The 21056-nt window shown below is 43.7% G+C and overlaps 1 protein-coding gene across 1 annotated transcript in view; it reads right to left on the bottom strand.

Moving 5' to 3' along the window:
* Nucleotides 1-6468: 6468 nt before the first annotated feature.
* Nucleotides 6469-21056, bottom strand: part of LOC122554940 (cell division cycle protein 20 homolog) — a 115958-nt gene continuing 101370 nt past the window's right edge. The window contains exon 10 of the mRNA XM_087992305.1: nt 6469-9442. Within this exon, the coding sequence (XP_087848431.1) occupies nt 9282-9442 (161 nt within the window). The 3' untranslated portion in view covers nt 6469-9281. The remainder of the gene's footprint in view (nt 9443-21056) is intronic.

Genomic DNA, 21056 nt, shown 5'->3' with positions numbered 1-21056 from the left:
CTTCTGACAGCTCCCCTAAACCTTCCTCCAATCACCTTAAAATTATGTCCCCTCTTGATAGCCATTTCTGCTCTGGGAAAAAATCTCTGATTATCCACTCTATCTATGCCTCTCATCATCTTGTACACCTCTATCAAATTACCTCTCATTCTTCTTTGTTCCAATGAGGAAAGCCCTAGCTCCCTCAAGCTTTCTTCATAAGACATGTCCTCCAGTCCAGGCAGCATCCTGGGTACTCTCCTCTTTACCCTCTCTAAAACTTCCACATCCTTCCTATGATGAGGTGACCAGAACTGAACACAATATTCCAGATGTGGTCTAACCAGGGCACTATAGAGCTGCAGCATAACCTCACAGCTCTTAAACTCAATCCCCTGTTAATGAAAGCCAACATGCCATATGCCTTCTTAACAACCCTATCCACTCAGGAGGCAACTTTGAGGGATCTATGGACATGGACCCCAAGATCCATCTGTTCCTCCACACTGCCAAGAATCCTGTCGTTAACCCTATAATCTCATTCAAATCCACATTGCAACGTGAATTACTTAACACTTTTCTAGATTGAACTCGATTTGCCACTTATCAGGCCAGTTCTGCATCCTGTCAATGTCCCATTGCAATCTACAACAACCTTCCATACTACCACTCCAGCAACCTTCGTGCCATTGGCATACCTACTAACCCACCCTTCCACTTCCTCATCCAAGTCATTTATGAAAATCACAAAGAGCAGAGGTCTCAAAGATCTCTGCGGAATATCACTGGTCACCGAGCTCCAGGTTGAATACTTTCCATCTACCACCACCCTTTGTCTTCTTTTGGCCAGCCAATTCTGTATCCAAACAGGCAAATTTTTCTGTATCCCATGCCTCCTTACCTTCTGAATGACCCTACCATGGACAGCCTTAGCAACCACTATGCTACAATTCATATACACCACATCCACTGCTCTACCTTCAATGTATTTTGTCACATCCTCAAAGAATTCAATAGCTTACAAAGCTATGCTGACAATCTCTAATCAAGCTATGCTTTTCCAAATAATCATAAATCCTTAAGTGGCTGAGTTTTTTTTTAGTTTGAACAGCATCACTTAGCATTGTAAAACAGAATTTGGTATGATAAAGGCTGCCATTATATAGATCTGGGTATTAAAGGAATCTGCTTGTCTGTCAACTGAGGAATTGAGTAGACATCTATCTTTGTTACTGCATTGACCTTTCCATAGTCTATGCAGAATCTGGTTGTACCATGAAGCATCAATACAACTGAAGAACTTCATCAAATCAAGGATTATGAGAAAAAGATGGAAAAGTGGAGTTGAGAAGTATCAGATCAGCCATGACCTCATTGAATGGCAGAGCAGACATGATGGGCCAAATGATCTACTTAAGACCATAACACTAGAAGACTTGGGGCAGAAATTAGGCCATTCAGCCCATCAAGTTGTTCTGTCATTCGATCATGGCTGAGTATTGCAGAAAATGTGGAGGCATGGGATTAAGGGTGATTTAGCAGTTTGGATCAGAAATTGGCTAGCTGAAAGAAGACAGAGGGTGATGGTTGATGGGAAATGTTAATCATGGAGTTCAGTTACTAGTGGGGTACCGCAAGGAACTGTTTTGGGGCCGCTGCTGTTTGTCATTTTTATAAATGACCTGGATGAGGATGCGGATATAGAAGGATGGGTTAGTAAATTTGCAGATGACACAAAAATCGATGGAGTTGTGGACAGTGTGGAAGGATGTTGCAGAAGGACATAGATAAACTGCAGAGCTGGACAGAGAGGTGGCAAATGGAGTTTAATGCGGAAACGTGTCAGGTGATTCACCTTGGAAGGAGTAACAGGAATACAGAATACTGGGCTAATGGTAAGATTCTTGGAAGTGTCAATGAGCAGAGAGACCTCGGTGTCCATCGACATAGATCCCTGAATGTTGCCACCCAGGTTGATAGGTTAAGAAGGAATACGGTGTGTTAGCTTTTACTGGTAGAGGGATTAAGTTTTGGAGCCATGAGGTCATGTTGCATCTGTACAAAACTCTGGTGTGACTGGAGTATTGCGTACAGTTCTGGTCACCGCATTATAGGAAGTACGTGGAAGCATTGGAAAGGGTTCAGAGGAGATTTAGCAGGATGTTGACTGACAATAGACAATAGACAATAGGTGCAGGAGTAGGCCATTCTGCCCTTCGAGCCTGCACCACCATTCAATATGATCATGGCTGATCATCCTTCATCAGTATCCTGTTCCTGCCTTATCTCCATAACCCTTGATTCCACTATCCTTGAGAGCTCTATCCAACTCTTTCTTAAATGAATCGAGAGACTGGGCCTCCACTGCCCTCTGGGGCAGAGCATTCCACACAGCCACCACTCTCTGGGTGAAGAGCTTTATCCTCATCTCTTTCCTAAATGGTCTACCCCATATTTTTAAGCTGTGTCCTCTGGTTCAGCACTCACCCATCAGCGGAAACATGTTTCCTGCCACCAGAGTGTCCAAACCTTTAATAATCTTATATGTCTCAATCAGATCCCCTCTCAGTCTTCTAAACTCCAGTCTTTCAGTGTAAGGTAATCCCATCATTCCAGGAATTGACCTCGTAAACCTACGCTGCATTCCCTCAATAGCCAGAATGTCTTTCCTCAAATTTGGAGACCAGAACTGCACACAGTACTCCAGGTGTGGTCTCACCAGAGCCCTGTACAGCTGCAGAAGAACCTCTTTGCTTCTATACTCAATCCCTCTTGTTATGAAGGCCAGCATGCTATTAGCCTTCTTCACTACCTGCTGTACCTGCATGCTTGCCTTCATTGACTGGTGTACAAGAACAACCAGATCTCTCTGTACTGCCCCTTTACCTAAATTGATTCCATTTAGGTAGTAATCTGCCTTCCTGTTCTTGCCACCAAAGTGGATAACCATACATTTATCCACATTAAACTGCATCTGCCATGCATCTGACCACTCACCTAACTTGTCCAGGTCACCCTGTAATCTCCTAACATCCTCATCACATTTCACCCTGCCACCCAGCTTAGTATCATCATTAAATTTGCTAACGTTATTGCTAATACCATCTTCTATATCATTAACATATATTGTAAAAGCTACGGTCCTAGTACTGATCCCTGCGGTACCCCAATGGTCACTGCCTGCCATTCCGAAATGGAGCCATTTATCACTACACTTTGTTTCGATTCAGCCAACCAACTTTCGATCCAAGTTAGTACTTTACCCCCAATACCATGCGCCCTAATTTTGCTCAGTAACCTCCTATGTGGGACTTAATCGAAAGCTTTCTGAAAGTCCAGGTACACCACATCTACTGGATCTCCTTTGTCCATCTTCAGAGTTACATCCTCAAAAAATTCCAGACGATTAGTCAAGCATGATTTCCCCTTCATAAATCCATGCTGACTCTGACCTATCCTGTTACTACTATCCAGATGTGTCTTAATTTCATCCTTTATAATAGACTTCAACATCTTTCCCACCACTGAGGTCAGACTAACTGGTCTATAATTTCCTGCTATCTCTCTCCCACCTTTTTTAAAAAGTGGTATAACATTAGCCACCCTCCAATCCGCAGGAACTGATCCCGAATCTATCGAACTCTGGAAAATAATCACCAACGCATCCACGATTTCTCGAGCCACCTCCTTCAATACCCTGGTATGTAGACCATCAGGCCCTGGGGACTTATCAACTTTTAGACCTAACAGTCTCTCCAACACCAATTCCTGGCAAATATAAATTCCCTTAAGTTCAGGTCCTTCAGCCACTGTTACCTCAGGGAGATTGCATGTGTCTTCCCCAGTGAACACAGATCTGAAGTACCAATTCAATTCTTCTGCCATTTCTTTGTTCCCCATAATATATTCCCCTGTTTCTGTCTTCTGACTGGTGTGGAGGGAAGGTCTTGTGAGGAAAGGCTGAGGCAGTTGAGGCTGCTTTTGTTAGAGAGAAGAAGGTTAAGAGATGACTTAATAGAGACATACAAGATGATCAGAGGATTAGATAGGGTGAACAGTGAGAGTCTTTTTCCTCGATGGTGATGGCTAGCACGAGGGGACGTCCTTTAAATTGAGGGGTAATAGATATTGGACAGATGTCAGAGGTAGTTTCTTTACTCAGAGAGTACTAAGAGCATAGAACGCCCTGCCTGCAACAGTAGTAGACACTTGCCAACTTTACGGGCATTTAAATGGTCATTGGATAAACATATGGATGAAAATGGATTAATGTAGGTTAAATGGGCTCACACATCATTTACTGCATCTGCTGCACCCGATGTGGCCTCCTCTATATTGGGGAGACAGGCCGCCTACTTGCGGAATGTTTCAGAGAACACCTCTGGGACACCCAGACAAACCAACCCAACCACCCCGTGGCTCAACATTTCAACTCCCCCTCCCACTCCACCAAGGACATGCAGGTCCTTGGACTCCTCCATCTCCAGACCATAGCAACATGACGGCTGGAGGAAGAGCGCCTCATCTCCCGCCTAGGAACCCTCCAACCACAAGGGATGAACTCAGATTTCTCCAGTTTCCTCATTTCCCCTCCCACCACCTTGTCTCAGTCCCAACCCTCCAACTCAGAACCACCTTCCTAATCTGCAATCTTCTTCCTGACCTCTCCGCCCCCACCACACTCAGGCCTATCACCCTCACCTTTACCTCCTTCCAACTATCGCATTTCCAACGCCCCTCCCCCAAGTCCCTCCTCCTTACCTTTTATCTTAGCCTGCTTGGCACACCTTCCTCATTCCTGAAGAAGGGCTCATGCCCGAACCGTCGATTCTCCTGCTCCTTGGATGCTGCCTGACCTGCTGCGCTTTTCAAGCAACACATTTTCAGTTCAGATTAGTTCCACAGGTTGGTGCAACATCGAGGGCTGAAGGGCCTGTACTGCTCATGTTCTATGTTCTATGTTCAACCCCATTGTTTTGCTTTCTCCCTGTAACTCTTGATATTGAAGAACCTATCTATCTCAGTCTTAAATATACTTAATGACTGAGATAGGCCTCAACAGCCTTCTGTGGCAATGAATTCCACAGATTTACCATTCTCTGGCTGATGAAGTTTCTCCTTTTCTCCATTATAAAAGGTCTTCCCTTTACTCTAAGACTATGCCCTCGGGTCCTAGTCTCTCCTACCAATGGAATCATCTTCCTAAGATCTACTCTGTCCAGGCCATTCAGTATTCTGTTCCTAAATTTTATGGTCATGTGGTTCAATTAAGTTTTTTTCTTCCGTAACATTTGGATTTCTGCTTTCAGCTGAGCCTATTTTTCTGGATCCAAACGATAAGAATCAACATTTTATAGGAGAGGATTCTCTGATGTTCACATCATTTTAGCTAAAATTGTACATGCTTGAACAAGTAGTTAGAAAATCTTAAAAGCAACAAAGTGTTTAAAGCATCCTTTAAAGTTGTTAACAGCATTGTTGAATTACCTCTCAATCACATTTATTACAAGACTCACTCTTGAAGCCTGTATGGCTGATTTAGTGGGTTTCTTTCTAACTGATATGTTAATCTACAGAAAGCATTGAAAACCACATACTGCCAAAGGTTGTGTGACAATTTAACCAAGTGATAGTTTACAGGGTGAGAAACATCGCAAACAACTCTGATGAGGTTTTCTGACAAAAAGAATGACTCATCTTTCTCCTTCAGTGCCAACAAGCATAAAGCTTATTTCTGGTACTTTTCTGGTTCTATTTATAGTTTCTGCCAGTTGTGGTGTCCCGAAAAACACTGAAATCTTTTGGGGAGGACCAAATAACTGCTACTTACATACCAAAACATGGACGTTAATTGGGTTGCTTTAGGGAATATTTTTAACTTATGATTACCCAAGAAATGCTATCATTAGTTTTTGTTCAATTACCCTTCTGTAAAGCTCTTTGGGGTATTTTTCTATATTAAGGATAATAGTTGCTAGTTAATCAGAGGTTTCATGCAGTTGGCTCCTTAAGCAAGCACACTGTGCTTCTATGTACTCTATGTTTATAGATGAAATGATATCCAGAAGGAAACTACATTTTGTTGTGCAAAATTCACATTTTAAGACACACTCTGCTTATACATTACAAGCATTTAGAATGAGCATTGAATAAGCTGATGACTATGAAATCCAGTGTCCTTCAGCCAAGAGGGATATGTCATGCTATATCAAACAGATGCAAAACTTAAGTGAAAGTGAGGACTGCAGATACTGGAGTTTTCACCAGTTTCCTCATGTCCCCTCCCCCCACCTTATCCCAGTTCCAATCTTCCATGAGTTCCATTGCCCTCATGACTTGTCCCACCTGTCCATCTTCCTTCCCACCTATCCGCTTCACCCTCCTCTCCTATCACCATTATCCCCACCTCCATCTACCTATCACACTGTCAGCTACTTTCCCCCCAGCCCCACCACCTCCCATTTACCTCACCATTCCCTTGGCTCACAGCCTCACTCCTGATGAATGGCTTGCCTGAAACATCAATTCTCCTGCTCCTCAGATGCTGCCTGACTTGCTGTGCTTTTCCAGCACCACACTCTCAACTCGAGATATAAAACTTAGACTATTTCTTATGCATTAAAGGTCTTCTATCATTAGAATCATAGAGTCACAGAGATGTACAGCACGGAAACAGACCCTTCAGTCCAACTCGTCCATACCAACCAGATATCCCAACCTAATCTAGTCCCATTTGCCAGCACTTGACCCATATCCCTCTAAACCCTTCCTATTTAAATAGCTGCAGTTAAAATGTTGCAATTGTACCAGCCTCCACCACTTCCTCTGGCAGCTCATTCCATACACGCACCACTCTCTGCGTGAAAATGTTGTCCTTTAGGTCCCTTTTATATCTTTCTCCTTTCACCTAAAACTGTGCCCTCTAATTCTGGACTCCCCCCACCCCAGGGAAAAGACTGTGTCTATTTACCTTATCCAATGCACTTCATGATTTTATAAACCTCTATGAGGCCTTCAATGCTCCAGGGAAAACAGCCCCAGCCTATTCAGCCTCTCCCTATAGCCCAAACCCTCCAACCCAGGCAACATCCTTGTAAATCTATGATTGAAGTTCACATAGAATCTAAAACATTCACACAGAAAATCAGACATATGGTAAGAAACTAGGCAATAAGGACACTCAGTTCAAAACTGCTCAAAGTAGGTGAATGTTTACTGGCACTAGGCACGACAAAGACATACAGTCCAGTTGGCCCTGTGCTATTTCCTTCAATGGGATACACTTGGAAACTTGCTCCAAAATTGGAACAGCTACCTTACAGAATAGTCGAGTAACAATCTGATATAGTTACAGTCACCAAACCATACCTTACAGCCAATGTCTCAGGCTCCATTACCATTTTTGCTGCATACTATCCCACAGAGCCTCAACTCTGAATTTGGACCTCACAAGCTATCATGGTATCAGGTTAAACCTGGGAAGGAAACTTCCTATTAATGATTGCCTACAACCCACCCTCAAATGAAAAGCTTGCATTCCTCCACGTTGAGCAAAATACATGAAAAAAGCTTTAAAGGCAGCAAAAGCATAAAATATAGTCCCAGTGGTAACCTTCAATATCTCTCACAAGCAGTGGCTTTGCAGCTGATAACTGAGTGAGCTATCCAGGTCTTAAATTTTTGACCTGGCAGATTGGGAGTATGACAAGTGGACAGTGGGCCAATACTGGAGAGACACCTTCTTGACCTTGCTGTCCCAAACTATTAGCTGCAGATGCACCTATCAGTGACCATATTGGCAGGAGTGACCGCATAGTGTTCTTGAAGAGACAACATCCTCTTCTAAAATGAGGAAATATTCCATAATATTGTGAGACACTATCACTATCCACAATGGGAGAGACGCAGAATAGTTCTAGAAGCACATATTTGCCATTCCGTGAGCTGCTGGAGGCTATTGGTAGAAATGCTGGAATTGTATTTCACCACAATATGCAATTCCTATGCCTGATATAACCATTATCATCAATTCAGAGGACTAATCATGAGGCATGTAGGAAAGCATGCAAGGAGCAGCAAGAGGTTTATCTGAAAATGAGGTGCCAACATAATAAAGCAAATCAAAGGACTACATGCAGGTTAAACAATGGAACACAATGATAGAACCAGAACTAGGAGATCCCAAAGCCAAAAGATCAGATTAAAGTTCAGTGGTCCTGCCACACCTAATTGTGAATGGTCATGGCCAATTGAACATCAAAGGGGAGGAGGAGGAGACTCCATGAATGTCCTCATCCTCATTGATGGGGAAGCCTAGCATATCAGTGCATTATGATCCCCACAGATATGAAAAGTGAATTGGTGCCTTAAACACAGTTAGTTGGCTGGTTAGGAGTTAGTCTGGGACACAGCCTTTACTGCCATTCTATGGAAGCTTGTTTGAGGCGAAGCCTTGGCCCAAAAAAAGGTGAGGATTATGATAAAAAAGGCAAAATCTGCAGAGGAGTGTTCCAGACTGGGTTGTGCTTGTCCCTAGCTTGCTGGCATCAAATGGCATGCTGAGCCAAGTAATCCCTTGATTACTTGAGACACCAAAATCTGTCTCTCGCAGTCTTAAATTTATTCAATGATGGATGATCCATAATTTTCTGGAATAGAGAATTCCAAAGATGCACAAACCTATTTTTTTCCTCAACCCTCGTGAATGATCAATCCCTTGAGCTGAGACAGTGACCCCATGGTTAAAATTCCCAGGCAGCGGAAACAAATCTCTCAGCATCCACCCTATAAAGTCATTATAGAATCTTGTATGTTTCAATGAGATTGCCTCTCATTCTGCTAAATTCCAAAGAATATAGACCCAGTTTACTCAAATTGTCATCATAGGGCAGATCTCTCACCTCAGATGCCAATTTAGTGAATCTTTGTTCTAATGCATCCAGTGCAAATAATCCTTCCTTAAATATGGAGACAAAAACTGCATACTATATTCTAGCTTTGATTTCACTAAAACCTTAAACAATTGTGCCAAGACTTCTTTATTCCTGAAATCTGATTCCTTTACAGTGTAGGCCAACATATCACTTGCCTTCTAAATTGCAGACTGTGCCTATAGGCTAACTTTCCAAATTCCTTGTACAAATATAGACAGTCTCTCTGAATATTAATATTGACATCTTTCAAGAAACACTGTTTCAATACTATCACAGCAGATACTTTACACCAAAGATTCAAGGGTGACAGATTTCAAAAGCAATATTTTTGAAACAGCAATGTCTATTGTAGTGCTTTGCTCCTCACAGTCAGTATTGTGAAGCCTCACCACTGATCGCCTGTTTTACATCCAGCTTCTGTTCACTGGCAGTGCCACAGTTCCATAAACAAACTGTTTCATCAGCTGCTGCTGAAAACACTACACTGTCATCAGGACTGGATGCCAGATGCAGAACTCTCCCTCTGTGACCTGTAAAAGAGAATACACACATTAACAATGATACCATCTTTATTTCACGAGTGAGTTCGCTAGATCAGCCCAAATCACAGAATAGAGGACAAATTATAAAACTAAAATAGATATTTTTGAACAATAAAAGAATTAAGGTCTATGGTGGGTGGAGGGATAAGTGGAGCTGAGGCCACAAAAAGATCAGCCATGATCTTATTGAATAGCAGAGCAGGCTTGAAGGGCCAGATGGCCTACTCTTGCTGCTGGTTCTTATATTCTTATTGGCTTGGTTTGATGCATCTGCATTTCCTTATGAACTTAGGTTCACTGGCATCCCAATAGAAACTAAAATAGCTTTGCCTTTGGCTCTCTAGGGACATCCAAAATATTAAAAATTATGTTTCAAAATTTCTCACATTCAAAAGATTGTATGACACATAAAATGTGGAAAAAACTAGTTCCTAGATAATGCTACAAGTTGAAACATCAGTCGGAATCTTGCTGAGGTGTTGGTGAGAGACTCTGTTGCCTCTTCAGGAAAGGCCTGCTGAACATAAAGTCAATTAGGAATGAGCAAGGCCACCAGCAGACCTATGCCTGGAATTAGATCAAAGGGAAGGGAATCCCAAGCAGGCATATCATACTCAGCAAAGCCATACAGGAAGTTGTGGCTTTTTTTGAAACAGCATTTCGGATCACCAAGGGCTAAGGTGGAAGGTAAGCGATTTGTTGGGGAAGGATTGTAAGGGTTAGAGATCATAAGAGAATGATAGGGAATTCAGACACAACACCAGGGCGTGGCTCTCAGTGGGCAACTCCTTGCCAAATATCCAGTCCACCCATCAGGACCTGATTGCTTTTGATCAGGGGACTTCAAGCCCATTGCTGATAAGCTGCACACACTGGTTAATTTATGAGGCACATTGGATGGAGACAGACCCACTTGTACAAGGGTAAGTCATGAAGGAAATGGAGCTAATGCTCACAAATAGTCCTTAATTCAGGGCCTCAGTTGATTGCAGGGCAAGAAGATCAAGTTTGGGTCTTTCTGTCCCAAAATTAATTTCTGGTGGAGGTGGGAAAGTGGCAGGGTTCAGTTATGATACCTCTCCACCTCATTAAGTTGCCTTCCTGCCTCCAAATGCTTCCGGGATAACAAGACTCCACCCAATTTCTCAATATCCCTGCCAGGATCTTAAATAAAATATAGAACTGTGGAAGCTGGAAACAAAAACTAAAATTGCTGGAGAAACTCAGCAGGTCTGGCAACATCTGTAGAGAGAAAGCAGAGTTAATGTTTCGATTCCAGTGACCCTTCTTCAGAACATCCCTAACATCTCTCAGAATCTATTCTATTTCATTAAGATCTGCTCTCATTCTTCTAAATTCTTATAGGTATTGATCCAACCCAAGGAACCAAGAAGCTGCTGAGCTGGAGGCTGAAAAGAAAATACAAGAGTTCTGTGCGATTGAAAAACAGAAAAATTGTAATGAAAATAGTAAGTGCTCACAAACATAATGGGCTTCCTAGTTCTGGAGAGAGAGTGAAATATAGTAGTAGTAACCAAAGTACTACAGGGCTGGTCTCCCATTAGAGGGAGATGACTGCTGGTGTATTTCACCTGAGGGTCAGCACGTCTCAGGTGAAGGGCAAGTTCAAGAACATAAGATCTTATTGGTGACCTCAGCCAATGTGAGATTTGAACCCACAATGTTGGCATCACTCTACTAACCAGCCATCCAGCCAATTGAACTAATTGACTCTTAATAGTCCCAAAAAAAGAGTACATCATAAGTAAATGGGGTAATAGTGTGGTGATATGTGGATTAGTTATCAAAATATCAGATTAATGCTCCAGGAACATGGCATGGCAGCTGCTGGAATTTAAATTCAGTAACAATCTGGAGTTGAAAGCTGGCCTTAGCAATCAAGTTTGTGCATTTCTTTTAGGGAAGAAAATCAACTGTCCTTATTCAGTCTGGTCTACATGTAAGTCCAGATCCACAGCAACTTTCTGTTTGTTGCTCAGCTCTGAATTGGCCTTGCAAACTATTCAATTCAAGGACAGTTAGGATCGGCAACAAATACTGGCCTTGTCAAAGAATTCAAACAAACGAATGTTAATATTAACGCACCTTTCAATGATCAATACCGATGAAAAACCTGCGCTGAAAAACTTAAGCCTTAATTTCTGTTTATAAATACAATTGATCTGATGTGTTTTCAGCACTTAGTGCACTTTTGATTCAGATTTTCTCATATTTCTTTTACTTTCATCAAGACACTTCACAAAAAAAATTGTGCAAGCCTGCAGGCATATTGCATTAGATGTGAAAGGAAAACATTGTGAGCATACCACTGATGGTAACTTCACACCTCATGCCCAATTGTGCTTGAACTCACTTTGCACTCAAAATTACATTTTGCAATTCATTTTGCTGCTGAACTGACTTTACTTTGCATTGATGTAAACTGTATAGCTAAACCATGAAACTGAACTTAGCACAGGTTTCCATTTATGATATTAACTTTATTACCTTTAAAGTTAGGCCATTTCCAAAACACTATGCAAAATCTGGTTAGCCCACTGATCCCAAATGTATTGCACCTCATTTACCACAGATTGGTGAGCTGCAGACATTCCCAGCACCTTCTTGGACACCTTGTTAATGAACAACTTTTGAATGTGTGGCCACAGTATCATTTCGCATTGGCCCTCAGACAAGGAAAGCAACTTGGAAAGGACCTGGTATAATCAACGGGATCAAGTAGATGTTTGAAAGTGAATGGGAGGGGTTGTTGGATGCCTGAAGAATGACTAAGACTGCAGACAAAATAGAGATTTCACAGTGGGACGCGTGCAGCAAGTGGTGGCCAACAGTGGGTTTATCAGAAAGTTACAGCAATAATCACAGGGAGCTCCATCTACACCTAGATTGGAAAAATTAGGTAGACAGAGATTGCCTAAATGAAGAGCTGGTAGAATGTGGATAGTTTCTTGTAACAGCACATTCTGGGACCAATCCACATTGTAGGTATTCTCTGATTCTATGAGACAGCAGCTGGATCAAACATAGTATGGTGCATGAGTTAGATTTAATTAATGATCTCATACAGAAAAGGTGCTCCCAAGTAGCAGCAATCAGATTCAAGGAGAGAAGTGTGTGTTGAAGACTAGTATTTTAAACTTAAATAAGGGAAACTATGAAGGCACGAAAACAGAGTTAGCTGAAGTAAAATGTTAAATTAGGTTAAGAATCAGTCAATAGAGAAGCAGGCACATAAGGGGATATTCAGAATGCATAAAATAAATATATTCAAATGAGAATTAATAATTCAAAGGAAGCACTAGCTTTCGGAGCGCTCCAAAAGCTAGTGCTTCTAATTAAACCTGTTGGACTATATACTGGTGTTGTGTGATTTTTAACTTTCTACACCCCAGTTCAACACCAGCATCTCCAAATCATAATTCAAAGGCGATGACTCACCATCAATGGTAAACTAAAAAAAGTCAAGATAGTATTAAAGTTAAAGAAAAATTATATAACTGCACAAAGATGAGATATAGGTCAGAAGACTGGACAAAATATAAATCTAATGTCTAACAAAAAGTAAAAAATTAGAACACAAGAGAAAGCTAGCCAGATTATACATATCTTATATATATGAATGAAAACACATAGTAGAAGTTTCTATGAAAACAAGAAGGCTTAACAAAGTTAACATTGGTACATTTCATTATGTTTTTTCATGGGATATTTGGAAGGTACTGTCTTGATGAGTTGCTGTAGTGCATCTTGTAAATAGTAGACACTGCTGCTATTGTGTGCCAGTGGAAAAGTAGTGAAGGGAGTCGGATGAAAGATCAATCAAGCAAATTACTTTGACCGGATGATGTCAAGAGTCTTGAGCATTTTTGGACTCATCCAGGCAAGTAGGAAGTATTCCATCATAATCTTGACTTGGGGCTTCTAGATGCTGCAAAGGGACTATGCAGTCAGGAGGTGAGCTACTTGCCAAAGAATTGCTAGCCTCTAAGCCACTGCCATGACCATAATATTTACATGGCTAATCCAGTCAGGTTTTGATCAATAGTAACCCCCAGACTGTTGAAAACGGGGATTCAATCATTCTAATTCCATTGAAGATCAAGATGTAATGGCAAGATTCCCTCTTGCTGGACATAGTTATTGTCTGACACTCATATGGCACAATTGTTAGATGTTATTTATCAGCTCAAGCCTGAATGTCGGAGCCGGATATGAACTGTTTCAGTATCTGAGGACAGAACAATGGTGCTGAACATTGTGCAATCATTGGCGAACATCCCCACTTTTGACCTTATGATAGGGGGAAAGTCATTGGTGAATCAACTTATGATGGATGATGATCCAGGGAACCTGCAGTGATGTCCTGGAGCTGGGATGACTGACCTCCAACAGCCATGACCATCTCCCTATGTGCCAGGTATGACTCCAACCAGTGAAGTGTTTTGCTCCTGATTCTGCTTTCGAGCCATACGGCACAGAAGTGGCTTTTTGGCCCATCCAGGCTGTGCCAAACTCACAATGTTAATCCAAACTTTCCAACATTTGGTCCATTGCCTTGAATATTATAAATATAGAAGGCTCACCCACATTCATTTTTAAGTTTGGGAGATTTCCCATTTCTACTACTATCCGTGTATTCCAGATTCAGACCACCTTCTGGGTAGAAAGAATTCCGCAAATCCCCTTTAAATATTGCCTTTCACCTTAAAATTGTGCCTCCTCGTTATTGACCCTTCAACAGAAGATGCTTGTAGTCCACCTTGTTCATGCTCCTCATAATCCTATACACCTCAATCAGCTCCCCCTCAGCCTTCCCTATTTCAACGAAAACAACCAAACCTATCCAGCCTCTCTGCCTGGCTAAAATTGTCCCACACAGGCAACATCGTGGTGAATCTCCTCTGCACCCTCTGCAGTGCAGCAACCAGAACCGCGCACAGTACTCCAGTTATGGTCTAATCAAAGTTTTGTACATCTTCAACACGACCTGCCTCCTTTTATAATCTATGCCACAACTGATAAAGGCGACCTTCCCATATGCCTTTTTAACCATCCTATTAATTTATCCGGTCACCCGCAGCGTTCTGTGCACCCCAAGATTCCGCTATTCCTGTGAGCTTCCTGGTGTCCTGCTATTCATTGAGTACTGCCTTGTCTTGTTACTTCTTCAAAAGGCATCACCTCATACTTATGAGGGTTAAGTTCCATTTGCCACTGATCTGCCCATCTGATCAATGCATTTATACCCTCATGTAACTGTCACTTTCCTCCTCACTGTTAATCACCCTGCCAAACTTCATGTCATCCACAGATTTACAGAACATCCCTCCTACATTCTCATTTTTATGATTTATATATATATTGATCCTTATGGTAGGCCAGTGAACACCGGCTTCCAGTCACACAGCCTTCTACCATTACCCTCTGTCTCCAATCACTAAGTCAATTTTGGATCTAATTTACCCTGTATCTTATATGCTTCTCCTTTTTTATCAGTCTCCAATGTGAAACCTCATCAAAGGCTTTGCTGAAATCCATATAAACTACACCAACTGCACTACCATCATCTACACACCTGATCACCTCCTCGAAAAAGTCAATCACATCTGTTCAGCATGGCCTAGCTCTGACAAACAGAGGGTGCTGGAAAAGCACAGCAGGTCAGGCAGCATTCAAGGAGCAGGGAAATCAACGTTTCGGGCATAAGCCCTTCATTAGGAATGAGGCTTGTGGGCCGGAGGTGGGGGGTGGGGCACTGGGAGATAGGTAACTGGGAATACAATAGGTAAATGAAGGTGAGGGAGAAGGTGATAGGTTGGAGAGGAGGCTGGAGCAGATAAGTGAGAAAGACAATGGGCAAGTTTAGAGGGTAGTGCTGAGTTGGAGGCTTAGGACTGGGATAACGTAGTGGGGAGGGAAATGAGGAAACTGCTGAAATCCACATTAATCCTGTGTGGTTGCAGTGTCCCAAGGTGGAAGAAGAGGTGTTTTTCCTCCAGGCCTCAATGGTTGGGGTTAGGTGATGGAGGAAGCCCAGGACCTGCATGTCCTTGATGGACTAGGAGGGGGAGGTTTACTTTCCATATTTATTAGAAGGTCTCACAATAATTTTTTAATATAGTTTGTATGAAACTAAGAGCAGAAATAGACCACTCCATCCTTCAGACCTGCTTTACCATTCAATAGGATCATGGCTGATCCTCTATCTCAATGTCATATTCCCACGTACCACCATCATGAAATTGATTGAATAACTTGAGCTGCCACTGAAAATATTTTGTGTAAAAAATATATCTTGGGATTGTTTTATTTAAGGGCACCAAGCACAATATTTCAAACACAGGTTTTCTGCTGCAATTAAAATATGACAGTTTGATGTCCATGTGTTTGATTAAACAGGTGCCTTTTAATTCTTTATTGTACTTTTTCCTATGTGTACACACCAAAAAATTTCACACAACAAATCATGATAAAAGAATACTAAATGTTACTTCCCTTCTCTTTACCAAATTGATAATTTATTAACACTGTAAGTACAACATAAAGCCTCTGATGTCAGTACTCCAAATTAATGTGAAAGTAAATTGATAACTTTACCTAGGAGTACAGCTATAAGACTATCTCATATATAAAATATATACACTTTGAATCGCTCATACTTTTTGGCTGACAATAATGTTTTAATTCAATAATAGTCACAGCAACTAATGGCTATAATTTGTACTGGGAGCTCTAAAAATTGGCAGAATCACTAATAATGCACAAGTATATTTACACAGAATAATTTATCTGTCATAGAGTCATAGAGATGTACAGCATGGAAACAGACCCTTCGGTCCAACCCATCCATGCTGATCAGATATCCCAACCCAATCTATCCTTGGAAATGCACAATGGAACTTGGATGATGTGTTTTCACTATAAATGAATATGCAGTATTAAAGTTGAAGAGTTGAAGTGCTCAACCCCGGGGCAGTAGGGCTGGTTGGTGCTAGTGTCTCAGAGATGTTCTCTGAAACAATCTGCAAGTTGGCATCCTGTCTCCCCAATGTAGAGGAGACCACATTGGGTGCAACGGATACAGTAGATGACCTTTGTGGAAGTACAGGTAAATTTCTGTCAGATGTGGAAGGCTCCTTTGGGGTCTTGGACGGAGGTGAGGGGGGAGATGTGAGCGCAGGTTTTGCAATTCCTGCAGTAGCAGGGGAAGGTGCCAGGAGTGGGGTGAGGGCTGATGGGGGGCATGAATCTGACAGGGGAGCCATGGAGGGAATAATCTCTCCAGAACACTGATAGGGGTGGGAAGGGAAATACATCCCTAGTGGTGGGGTCTGTTTGTAGGTGACGGACGTGGCGGAGGATGATGCAATGTATGCGGAGGTTGATGGGGTGAAAGGTAGGACCAGGGGGGTTCTGTCCTTGATACGTTAGGAGGGGTCGGATTTAAGGTCAGACGTGCAGGAAGCGGAGGAGATGCACTGGAGGACATCATTGAACATGTGGGAGGGGAAATTGCGGTCTTTGAAGAACGCAGCAATCTGGGATTTTGTATGGTGGAATTGGACATCCTGGGAACAGATGCAGTGGAGGTGGAGGAATTTGGAATAAGGGATAGAAATTTTATAGCAGGTTGGTTGGAAGAGGTGTAGTCTAGGTAGCTGTGGGAGTCTATGGGTTTGTAGTAGATGACCGTGGTTAGTCAGTCACCGGAGACAGAGATGGAGAAGTCCAGGAAGGGGATGGAAGTGTCTGAGATGATCCAGGTGAATTTGAGGTTGGGGTGAAAGTTGTTAGTGAAATTAATGAATTGTTCATCCTCCTCATGGGAGCAGGAGGTGGCGTCGATACAGTCATCAATGTAGCAGAGGAAAAGGTGTGGGATGGTGCCAGTGTAGCAGTGATAGATGGACTGATCTACATACCCGACAAAGAGGCAGGCATAGCTGGGGTCCATGTGTGTGCCCATGGCTACCCCTTTGGTTTGGAGAAAGTGGTGGATTCAAAGGAGAAGTTGTTAAGGGTGAGGACCAGTTCAGCCAAGAGGTTGAGGGTATAAGTGGAAGAGTACTGGTTGGGACAATGTAAGAGGAAGAAATGAAGTGCTTAGATGTGTAGCAGGACTGAATGTCCATGGTGAAGACAGGCATAGGGGGCTGGGGAAACAAAAGTATCAGAGGAGGTGAAGGGCGTGGGTGGTGTCCCAAACATAGGTGGGGTGTTCTTGGACTAAGAGAGACAGGACAGTGTCAAGGTATGCAGAGATGAGTTCAGTGGGACAGGAGCAGGCTGAGACAATAGGTCAACTGGGGAAGTCAGGTTTCTGAATCTTCAGTAGGAGGCAGAATCGGGCGGTGCGGGATTCACGGACAATGAGGTTGGAGGCTGTGGATGGGAGATCCCCAGAGGTGATGGTTGAGCAGTTCATCAACTTCACGAACATCTTTCACCCCGACTTCAAATTCACCTGGTCAATCTCAGACACCTCCCTCCCCTTCCTGGACTTCTCCATGTTCATCACCTACCACCCCACCAACCTCCATATACAGCGTATCATCCGCCGTCATTTCCGCCACCTCCAAACGGACCCCACCACCAGGGATATATTTCCCTCCCCTCCCCTATCAGCGTTCCGAAAAGACCACTCCCTCTGTGGCTCCCTCGTCAGGTCCACACCCCCCACCAACCCAACCTCCACTCCCGGCACCTTCCCCTGCAACCGCAAGAAATGCAAAACTTGCGCCCACACCTCGCCCCTTACTTCCCTCCAAGACCCCAAGGGATCCATCCATATCCGCCACAAATTCACCTGCACCTCCACACACATCATTTATTGCATCCGCTGCACCCGATGTGGCCTCCTCTATGTTGGGGAGACAGGCCGCCTACTTAAGGAATGTTTCAGAGAACACCTCTGGGACACCCAGACAAACCAACCCAACCACCCCATGGCTCAACACTTCAACTCCCCCTCCCACTCCACCAAGAACATGCAGGTCCTTGGACTCCTCCATCACTAGACCATAGCAACACGACGGTTGGAGGAAGAACGCCTCATCTTCCGCCTAGGAACCCTCCAACCACAAGGGATGAACTCAGATTTCTCCAGTTTCCTCATTTCCCCTCCCCCCACCTTGTCTCAGTCAAATCCCTCGAACTCAGCACCGCCTTCCTAACCTGCAATCTTCTTCCTGACCTCTCCGTCCCCACCCCCAATCTGGCCTATCACCCTCTCCTTGACCTCCTTCCACCTATCGCATTTCCAATGCCCCTCCCCCAAGTCCCTCCTCCCTACCTTTTATCTTAGCCTGCTGGACACATTTTCCTCATTCCTGAAGAAAGGTTCATGCCCGAACCGTCAATTCTCCTGCTCCTTGGATGTTGCCTGACCTTCTGCGCTTTTTCAGCAACACATTTTCAGCTCTGATCTCCAGCATCTGCAGTCCTCACTTTCTCCATCTCCGGTGACCGACTAACTATGGACATCTACTACAAACCCACTGACTCCCATATCTGCCTGGACTACACCTCCTCCAACCCTGCCTTCTGTAAAAACATCATCCCTTATTTCTAATTCCTCCACCTCTGCCGTACCTGTTCCCAGAATGACCAATGCCACCATAGAAATATCCAAAATGGCCTCCTTCTTCAAAGACCACAATTTCCTCCCCACATGGTCAATGATGCCTTCCAGCTCATCTCCTCCACTTCCCACACCACCGTCCTTGAACCCCAACCCTTCCAACACAACAAGGACACCTTCCACCCACTAACCTCTGCATACATCACAAGATTCCCCCACCACTTCCGCCACCTACAAACAGTCCCCACCAGCAGGGATATATTTCCCTCTTCGCCCCTATCAGCATTCCAGAGAGACCATTCCCTCCGTGAATCCCTTGTCGGGTCCACACTCCCACCAGCCCTAATCTGACTCCCAGCACCTTCCCTTGCCACCACAGGAGGTGCAAAACCTGCACCCCACACCTCTCCCTCACCTCCGTCCAAGGCCTCAAAGGGTCCTTCTACATCCAACAGACATTTACCTGTACTTCCACAAAAGTCATCAACTGTATTCGTTGTACCTGATGTGGTCTCCTCTATATCGGGGGGGACAGGACACCAATTACGGATCGTCACAGAGAACACCTCTGGGACATTTGCACCAACAAACCCCATCGCCCCCGTGGCTGAACACTTCAACTCCCTCTCCCAATCCACCAAGGACATGCAGGTCCTGGGCCTCCTCCATTGTCAAACCCAACCACCTGACGCCTGGAGGAAGAACGCCTCATCTTCAGCCATGGGACCCTGCAACCACACAGGATTAATGTGGGTTTCACCAGTTTCCTCATTTCCCCTCCCCCTACCTTATCCCAGTCCCAAGCCTCCAACCTGGCACCGCCCTTCTGACCTGTCCATTATCTTTCCCACCTATCCACTCCTGCCTCCTCTGCGACCTATCACCTCCTCCCCCACCTTCATCTACCTATTGCATTCTCAGCTACCTTTCCTCCAGTCCTACTCCCCTCCCATTTATCTCTCAGCCCTCCATCCCTGATGAGGGACTTATACCTGAAACGTCAATTCTCCTGCTCCTTGCATGCTGCCTGACCAGCTGTGCTTTTCCAGCACCACACTCTCAACTCTGATCTCCAGCATCTGCAGTCCTCACTTTCTCCTAGCTACGACAAAGCCATGCTGACTATCTCTAATGAAACCTTGCCTGTCCAAGTGGAGATGATGTGAGAGTCTGTGTAATTCTTCCAATTCCTGTAGTGCTGGGCCTATCTCTACCACTGTTCTTGAAAGTGGAACCAGACTGGCTATGCTCCTCTGGCACCTCTCCCGTGGCCAGGGATGAACTAAAAGTTTGGATCAGAGCTCCTGAAATTTATTCCCTCAGATCCCACAGAAGCCCATGATACAACTCATTCAGACTAGGGATTTCTCCATTTTTAAGCCTCTCTAAACCTCTAATACCTCTTCTCCCTGCATGCAATCTGCTCAATAACCTCGCCATACCTCTCCCCAAATTCTGTATCTACATTTTCCTTCCCTTGAGTAAAGATAGATATGAAGTACTTATTTAACACCCTAACAATTTTAATTTATAGAATCCCAAAAGTTGTGGAAACAGGCCCAACAAGTCCACACCGACCCTCTGAAAAGTAACCTACCCAGATCTGTTCCCCTACATTTATCCCTGGCTAATACATCTAACCTCGACAGCCCTGAACACAATGGGATAGCATAGCCAATTCACCAAACATGCACAGCTTTGGATTGTGGGAGGAAACCGGAGCAAACCCATTTAGTCACAGGAAGAATGTACAAACTCCACAGAGACAGTCACCCAAGGCTGGAATCAAACTCAGGTTCCTAGAGCTGTGAGGCAACAGGGCTAACCACCGAGCCACTGTGCCATCCCAATGTCCTCCAACTTCACTAATGGGACCTATTCTTCCCCTGGTTATTCTCTTCCTGTTAATGAACTTATAGATTATCATGGGATTCTCCTTAATCTCACCCACCAGTGTTTTCTCATTCCCACTCTTTGCTCTCCTAATTGCTTTCTTAAGAT

Source organism: Chiloscyllium plagiosum, unplaced genomic scaffold (assembly GCF_037043375.1).
Source record: "Chiloscyllium plagiosum isolate Xiang-an unplaced genomic scaffold, Cpla_swu_hap1 HiC_scaffold_1, whole genome shotgun sequence".
NCBI lineage: Eukaryota > Metazoa > Chordata > Chondrichthyes > Orectolobiformes > Hemiscylliidae > Chiloscyllium > Chiloscyllium plagiosum.
Note: the sequence above shows the minus strand (reverse complement) of the source record. Positions and strands in the feature narration are given on the sequence as shown.